This window comes from Myotis brandtii, unplaced genomic scaffold (genome assembly GCF_000412655.1).
Source record: "Myotis brandtii unplaced genomic scaffold, ASM41265v1 scaffold1373, whole genome shotgun sequence".
Lineage (NCBI taxonomy): Eukaryota > Metazoa > Chordata > Mammalia > Chiroptera > Vespertilionidae > Myotis > Myotis brandtii.
Genome location: NW_005354889.1, coordinates 28448 through 36673, shown reverse-complemented (window position 1 = coordinate 36673; position 8226 = coordinate 28448). Strand labels below are relative to the sequence as shown.

At 57.4% G+C, this 8226-nt stretch overlaps 2 protein-coding genes across 2 annotated transcripts; one reads left to right on the top strand and one right to left on the bottom strand.

Moving 5' to 3' along the window:
- Window positions 1–9: 9 nt before the first annotated feature.
- On the bottom strand, window positions 10–2329 carry LGALS7 (lectin, galactoside-binding, soluble, 7). The gene is made up of 3 exons (XM_005860612.2): window positions 2065–2329; window positions 1568–1656; window positions 10–814 (listed from the first exon to the last, which is right to left on the bottom strand). Exons 1-3 carry the CDS (start codon window positions 2077–2079, stop codon window positions 328–330), a joined length of 591 nt encoding a protein of 196 aa, XP_005860674.1. The 5' UTR covers window positions 2080–2329; the 3' UTR covers window positions 10–327.
- A 3569-nt stretch (window positions 2330–5898) lies between these two features.
- Window positions 5899–8218, top strand: LOC102249585 (galectin-7). Its single transcript, XM_005860610.2, has 3 exons — window positions 5899–6162; window positions 6571–6659; window positions 7413–8218. Exons 1-3 carry the CDS (start codon window positions 6148–6150, stop codon window positions 7897–7899), a joined length of 591 nt encoding a protein of 196 aa, XP_005860672.1. The 5' UTR covers window positions 5899–6147; the 3' UTR covers window positions 7900–8218.
- The last annotated feature ends 8 nt before the right edge of the window (window positions 8219–8226 follow it).

Genomic DNA, 8226 nt, shown 5'->3' with positions numbered 1-8226 from the left:
TCCCTCCCGCGCCCGGTGACCTCGGCAACCGCGGAACCCGCCGGCCCAGGGCCCCGACGGGAGGTGGGCGGATGTTCCTTCTAACCTCACCCCTGGTCCCGAGGGTGCCACGAGGGGCCAGTTGGCACCAGAGTGCTTTGTGGGTGTTGGAGTGCCTGTTGTTAGCGCGGACCCGGCGGCCGCTGCCTCGCTCCGGACGCGCAGATTTAAAGTGGCGAGCGGCGGGGTTGGGGGCGGTGGGGGGGCTGCAGCGACCGCTCCCTCCGGGACGTGTGCCTGTGCCCTGTCTCCCAGCCCATCCCCCGCCCCTGTCACGGAGGCCCGACCTCAGGTGCAAATGAGCAGGGAGCGGGGTCTGGGGTGGAAGTCGGGCCAGCCTCTGCGGGGGACACCCGCGCTCCGGGCACTACATTCTTGCTCGCTTTGCCCTTGTCCCTGCACATACCTGTCCTGCAGACGCCAGGAGCGGGCACCACGGGAGGGAGAGAGACTGAGGACACCTGCCCAGCTCTGTCCACGCCTTTGCTCCCCCCTCCACCGAGGGCCTGGCTGGCCTTGCCCAGCCCCAGGAGGGATGTGATCCCGGTGCCCATCCCTGTGGCAGAGACACACCTTGAAACCCTCTTCCGTGGCGATGAGGAGCACGTCGAAGGGCTGCCCACGCTGAAAGGGAAGACCGTGGCCGCGCTCCTCCTGGCCCCAGGCGCCGCGCTCCTTGGTGTTGAAGACCACTGTGGACTCGTCCAGCCGGGGGTTGAAATGCAGCGCAGCCTCAGCGCCCTCCTCCTCGCTGCACAGCAGGTTCACGTGAAACCTGGGGAAGGGAAGGGGGTGGGGAGTGGCCAGGAGGAGATGTCAAGAGCCATGAAGCACGCAGACCAAGGCCAAGGGCCAATGAATTAAGACTCGCCATTGAACAAACGCAAGTTTACAGGGACCTGAGTATGTCACACCCCACAGAGGGAGGGGCTGTGGACTGGTACAGGGAACCCAGATGCCAGGCAGGCCAAGCAACTTGCTGCACACACATCACCCAGCAAGGACTGTGATGCTGTGGCCTGGGTTGCCTTCATGCCCACAGAGCCTGGGAGTTGGCAAGGAGTCGTGGTGCTGATGGCCAGGGTGCTCATGATTCCCAGGATGCCCCCAGTTCCCAGAGGGCTGGGAACACTACCAGGGACCCAGTGGTCACAGGCACCCTAGGTCCCAGGAAGCCATACAATTGATTGCTTAGGCTCTCGGATGCCCAGGACGCGTCCAATCACAGGACACACTCCCAGAGTTCCTCGTGACTCCGTTTGGAGGTCCTAGAACTATAGGTAGGAGGCCTGAAATGGTCTTGGAACCCACAGATTCTTAGGGACCCGGCTCCAAAATCAGGGGACACATTTGTGGGAACACCAGATTCCAAAAGGTTGGTAATGGCTTGGGGATTCCAAACCCTGGCGGGCAAAGGTGGCCCTGGGGCCCTCACCTCTGGGCTGTAAGAAGCCAGAGCCAGCTGGGCTGAGGCCTCCGCGCACCCCCACCTCTTACCTCTGGAAACTGGGTCCCACTGGAGTCTCACCTGCGAGCCTTGTCGGGGACAACACCACGAATTCTCATCACGGTGCCCACTCTGACACCCTCGGGCAACGAGGTCTTGTGTGGCACGTTCTGCAAGAGTCCGAGTGGGAGGGGATGAGTGAACCGGGGTACCAAGGCGGTGAGACAGATGGGTCACCCCAGGTAGAAAACCACCAGGACCCAGACCAGCACAATCAGAGAGGAGAAAGGCACAGAGGGAAGCAAAGGGAGTCAGACACAGGCAAAGAGTTGTTAAGGGAAGCACTCAGGATTAACAGAAATATATTCAGGGAGAGAAGCCAAGGGGACATGGGAGCATCGGGATGGGGATGGGTGGGTCCACCCAAAAGGCAGCCCCCGGACACTTCACAGCACAGCTGACCGACCACCCACTTTCTCCTCTGAAACAGGAGACTTCAGCCAGGCCCCAGCCCCTCCCCTAGGCTGGTGCAACCTTGGGTCCAAGGCCCCCCAACCCTCAGACCCTAGAACACTCACAGAGCTCCCTGCCATGGCTGGGACGGTGGGACAGACAATGGTGGTGTCAGGTATGGCTGCTGGGACCTTAAGTTGAAAGCAGGTGTGGCTGGGCCTGATGACTCACCCCATGTCTTTCCAAATCCACCACCCACACCTGGCACAGACCCTGGCCCTGGGGCCAGGGTGGCCCAGCACCCTCTTCCTGGGGCCTCTCACCCTTCCCTTCCCTCCATCCAGGCCCTTTTCCAGCCGCCATAGCCCAACACTAGAGAAATCCAGGCTAGGAAGGGTGGGGGTGGGGTGGGGGGGAATGCTGAAAGGTGGCTCTGAAGTCAAGGAATAGGAAGGGTGGGGGAACTAGGCAGAAACCCCTCCTACAACCTAGCAGCCCTCCTGCAGGTGAAGAGGCTGCTCCAGAATGGAGAGTGGAAACTTTGGGTGGAGACAACCAGACTCAGCACCTGGTCCACACCTCCCCCGACACCCCCAGGCTTCCCAGGCACTCCCCACCCCCCTCACCACACAGGAGGCTCCCCAGGTGCTGGTGGAGCCAGTGCCTTGGGGACAGAGGATGGGCAGCTGCACTTAGGGGAAGGCGCCAAGCTCCCCGTTTGGTGGTGGAGAAAGCGCAGGCTTAGAGAGGGGCAGCCTCTCCCCAAAGGCCTCTCAGTCAGGAAGGGCCCTGCCTGAGCTGGAGTCCAGGGCTGTGTGCCAAGGGCATGTCATCAGACTTTAAACATCGAGGACAGTGGGGCTTGAGGTTATAGGACCAACTGCTCAGGGTGGAGAGAGTCCCAGTGATGGACTCCATGGCTCTTACCAATGAGGTGGCCAGGTCTGGTCCCTGTCTACTGCTACTGTATCCCAATGGCACATCTTCACCCAATTGCCTCATGTGGATGCACATTTCTTCACAGGCTGCCAACCTGCAAGTCCAAGCTTGACTTTGGTGTTGGGCCAGATGAATTCAGCCTGCTATCAGCTTGGTTTCTGGTTTATTCCTGATAGCTCAGATGTGCGCACCCTTGATGATTCTTACTCATTTGTGGAGATTATCTTCACATCAGTGCTGGAAATACATTTTCGAGAGCATGGTTCTTCATTTTTAAATAAGTAGTGAATGTACTTATTCACAGTACTGTATTCTGAAGCTCTACTTCACACTCATAAGTCGTGCGGATCTAACAGAATACTTCACCGAGTTTTGTCCAATACATAGGAGACCTGGGCAACCACCACCCCAACCCAGTTTCTTCCAGTCCCCGAAACAACGGCCCCCTCCACCTGCCCCAGGACACCATGCCACTGCTCAGCATTCAACAGCCTCCAAGTTCAATGTCATGACATGAAGAAGAGCGGTGGCCAGCAGGCTGAGTGTGCTGGCTTCTGCAGCTCCTCGGGAAAGAATTCTGCTGCTTGTACCCACGGTTGTTGTAGGAGTTGGAATCCCACGCTCTGTCAACGTCAGCTTCTTGGAGACTTCAGGCTGCTTTTGTTCACAGCGGAGATAATCCAGGGACTGCTTTGGTTTGTATATACACTCACCAGTCACAGCAGAGCATTTACTGTATGATTCTATCCATACCAGGTCCCTGGAGTAGTCACATCCACAAGGACAGAAAGCAGAACGGTGTCTGCCACGGCCTGGGACAGGGGTGGGGAGCTAAGTTTATTGGGAACAGAGCCGAGGTGGGGAAGGTGAAACAGCTGGAGATGCATGGTGGGATGGCTGCAGAACAATATGAAAGTACCTAATCGCACAGAGTGAACCATGGCCCATTCAAAAATGGTTACAAGGTGAATATTCCATTACTTATATTTTACCATAATAAAAACTTCATTTAGAAAAGACGTTGGCCCCACCCCCAAGTAAAGACCAATTCATGAAACCATTAGCTCAGAAGTATTCCCCTGATTCCACTCCGAGGTCACATATTCATGGTCTTTCCCCTTTTCCCTATCTTACCTCCTCCAATGAGTGGTCTGCCATCCTGCACCCACACAGTGTTTCTTCCCCAGGGGACCCCTCCTGGCCTTGCTGGGTGAAGTACCTCTCAGTGGGCCCCACCCTTGAACCTCTTCCCTGCTCAGGGCTGGGCACCCCCTCTCCTGCTTCCTTCCTTACTCTCCAACCCCACACCCTGAGGGTCAGCCCGCTCCTTACCTGCTCCTCTGACACCCTAGCTGGATGCAGCCCCCAGGGAAAAGGTGGCCCCTCGGGCCCCATGGGCTCCGCCCCCTAAGGAGGCAGCCCTTGCTCACCCACCTAAAGGCTGTAGGACCCAATAGTCCAGCAGAGGAAGGAAAGGAAGAAGCAGAGGAGGAGCAACAGGTATTCACAACCACAGCGTGGAAATTACAAGGATTCATTATGACTTGGAGACTTTTTTGGACAATGGAAATACTTCAAATTTAATCTAAAGCAAAATTCCCATGAAGCCTAAAATATGTAAGAAAGTATAACAAAATCAGTTTATCAAACAAAAAAAAAAACACAACAGAAAAGGATTACTTCCTATATTTATAAATAGAACTTAAGGCTTCCTGGATTAAGAAAAACGTCAGGTTTTAGAATTTTTTTTTAATTTGAAAATTCATTTACAAAACCAAAGCAGTCCCTGTATTATCTCCGCTGTGAACAAAAGCAGCCTGAAGTCTCCAAGAAGCTGACGTTGACAGAGCGTGGGATTCCAACTCCTACAACAACCGTGGGTACAAGCAGCAGAATTCTTTCCCGAGGAGCTGCAGAAGCCAGCACACTCAGCCTGCTGGCCACCGCTCTTCTTCATGTCATGACATTGAACTTGGAGGCTGTTGAATGCTGAGCAGTGGCATGGTGTCCTGGGGCAGGTGGAGGGGGCCGTTGTTTCGGGGACTGGAAGAAACTGGGTTGGGGTGGTGGTTGCCCAGGTCTCCTATGTATTGGACAAAACTCGGTGAAGTATTCTGTTAGATCCGCACGACTTATGAGTGTGAAGTAGAGCTTCAGAATACAGTACTGTGAATAAGTACATTCACTACTTATTTAAAAATGAAGAACCATGCTCTCGAAAATGTATTTCCAGCACTGATGTGAAGATAATCTCCACAAATGAGTAAGAATCATCAAGGGTGCGCACATCTGAGCTATCAGGAATAAACCAGAAACCAAGCTGATAGCAGGCTGAATTCATCTGGCCCAACACCAAAGTCAAGCTTGGACTTGCAGGTTGGCAGCCTGTGAAGAAATGTGCATCCACATGAGGCAATTGGGTGAAGATGTGCCATTGGGATACAGTAGCAGTAGACAGGGACCAGACCTGGCCACCTCATTGGTAAGAGCCATGGAGTCCATCACTGGGACTCTCTCCACCCTGAGCAGTTGGTCCTATAACCTCAAGCCCCACTGTCCTCGATGTTTAAAGTCTGATGACATGCCCTTGGCACACAGCCCTGGACTCCAGCTCAGGCAGGGCCCTTCCTGACTGAGAGGCCTTTGGGGAGAGGCTGCCCCTCTCTAAGCCTGCGCTTTCTCCACCACCAAACGGGGAGCTTGGCGCCTTCCCCTAAGTGCAGCTGCCCATCCTCTGTCCCCAAGGCACTGGCTCCACCAGCACCTGGGGAGCCTCCTGTGTGGTGAGGGGGGTGGGGAGTGCCTGGGAAGCCTGGGGGTGTCGGGGGAGGTGTGGACCAGGTGCTGAGTCTGGTTGTCTCCACCCAAAGTTTCCACTCTCCATTCTGGAGCAGCCTCTTCACCTGCAGGAGGGCTGCTAGGTTGTAGGAGGGGTTTCTGCCTAGTTCCCCCACCCTTCCTATTCCTTGACTTCAGAGCCACCTTTCAGCATTCCCCCCCACCCCACCCCCACCCTTCCTAGCCTGGATTTCTCTAGTGTTGGGCTATGGCGGCTGGAAAAGGGCCTGGATGGAGGGAAGGGAAGGGTGAGAGGCCCCAGGAAGAGGGTGCTGGGCCACCCTGGCCCCAGGGCCAGGGTCTGTGCCAGGTGTGGGTGGTGGATTTGGAAAGACATGGGGTGAGTCATCAGGCCCAGCCACACCTGCTTTCAACTTAAGGTCCCAGCAGCCATACCTGACACCACCATTGTCTGTCCCACCGTCCCAGCCATGGCAGGGAGCTCTGTGAGTGTTCTAGGGTCTGAGGGTTGGGGGGCCTTGGACCCAAGGTTGCACCAGCCTAGGGGAGGGGCTGGGGCCTGGCTGAAGTCTCCTGTTTCAGAGGAGAAAGTGGGTGGTCGGTCAGCTGTGCTGTGAAGTGTCCGGGGGCTGCCTTTTGGGTGGACCCACCCATCCCCATCCCGATGCTCCCATGTCCCCTTGGCTTCTCTCCCTGAATATATTTCTGTTAATCCTGAGTGCTTCCCTTAACAACTCTTTGCCTGTGTCTGACTCCCTTTGCTTCCCTCTGTGCCTTTCTCCTCTCTGATTGTGCTGGTCTGGGTCCTGGTGGTTTTCTACCTGGGGTGACCCATCTGTCTCACCGCCTTGGTACCCCGGTTCACTCATCCCCTCCCACTCGGACTCTTGCAGAACGTGCCACACAAGACCTCGTTGCCCGAGGGTGTCAGAGTGGGCACCGTGATGAGAATTCGTGGTGTTGTCCCCGACAAGGCTCGCAGGTGAGACTCCAGTGGGACCCAGTTTCCAGAGGTAAGAGGTGGGGGTGCGCGGAGGCCTCAGCCCAGCTGGCTCTGGCTTCTTACAGCCCAGAGGTGAGGGCCCCAGGGCCACCTTTGCCCGCCAGGGTTTGGAATCCCCAAGCCATTACCAACCTTTTGGAATCTGGTGTTCCCACAAATGTGTCCCCTGATTTTGGAGCCGGGTCCCTAAGAATCTGTGGGTTCCAAGACCATTTCAGGCCTCCTACCTATAGTTCTAGGACCTCCAAACGGAGTCACGAGGAACTCTGGGAGTGTGTCCTGTGATTGGACGCGTCCTGGGCATCCGAGAGCCTAAGCAATCAATTGTATGGCTTCCTGGGACCTAGGGTGCCTGTGACCACTGGGTCCCTGGTAGTGTTCCCAGCCCTCTGGGAACTGGGGGCATCCTGGGAATCATGAGCACCCTGGCCATCAGCACCACGACTCCTTGCCAACTCCCAGGCTCTGTGGGCATGAAGGCAACCCAGGCCACAGCATCACAGTCCTTGCTGGGTGATGTGTGTGCAGCAAGTTGCTTGGCCTGCCTGGCATCTGGGTTCCCTGTACCAGTCCACAGCCCCTCCCTCTGTGGGGTGTGACATACTCAGGTCCCTGTAAACTTGCGTTTGTTCAATGGCGAGTCTTAATTCATTGGCCCTTGGCCTTGGTCTGCGTGCTTCATGGCTCTTGACATCTCCTCCTGGCCACTCCCCACCCCCTTCCCTTCCCCAGGTTTCACGTGAACCTGCTGTGCAGCGAGGAGGAGGGCGCTGAGGCTGCGCTGCATTTCAACCCCCGGCTGGACGAGTCCACAGTGGTCTTCAACACCAAGGAGCGCGGCGCCTGGGGCCAGGAGGAGCGCGGCCACGGTCTTCCCTTTCAGCGTGGGCAGCCCTTCGACGTGCTCCTCATCGCCACGGAAGAGGGTTTCAAGGTGTGTCTCTGCCACAGGGATGGGCACCGGGATCACATCCCTCCTGGGGCTGGGCAAGGCCAGCCAGGCCCTCGGTGGAGGGGGGAGCAAAGGCGTGGACAGAGCTGGGCAGGTGTCCTCAGTCTCTCTCCCTCCCGTGGTGCCCGCTCCTGGCGTCTGCAGGACAGGTATGTGCAGGGACAAGGGCAAAGCGAGCAAGAATGTAGTGCCCGGAGCGCGGGTGTCCCCCGCAGAGGCTGGCCCGACTTCCACCCCAGACCCCGCTCCCTGCTCATTTGCACCTGAGGTCGGGCCTCCGTGACAGGGGCGGGGGATGGGCTGGGAGACAGGGCACAGGCACACGTCCCGGAGGGAGCGGTCGCTGCAGCCCCCCCACCGCCCCCAACCCCGCCGCTCGCCACTTTAAATCTGCGCGTCCGGAGCGAGGCAGCGGCCGCCGGGTCCGCGCTAACAACAGGCACTCCAACACCCACAAAGCACTCTGGTGCCAACTGGCCCCTCGTGGCACCCTCGGGACCAGGGGTGAGGTTAGAAGGAACATCCGCCCACCTCCCGTCGGGGCCCTGGGCCGGCGGGTTCCGCGGTTGCCGAGGTCACCGGGCGCGGGAGGGA

Coding starts and splice junctions, on each gene's coding strand:
- LGALS7 (XM_005860612.2), bottom strand. Junction 815..1,567: donor GTCCCCGACAAGGCTCGCAG/GTGAGACTCCAG, acceptor TCCCTTCCCCAG/GTTTCACGTGAACCTGCTGT.
- LOC102249585 (XM_005860610.2), top strand. Junction 6,660..7,412: donor GTCCCCGACAAGGCTCGCAG/GTGAGACTCCAG, acceptor TCCCTTCCCCAG/GTTTCACGTGAACCTGCTGT.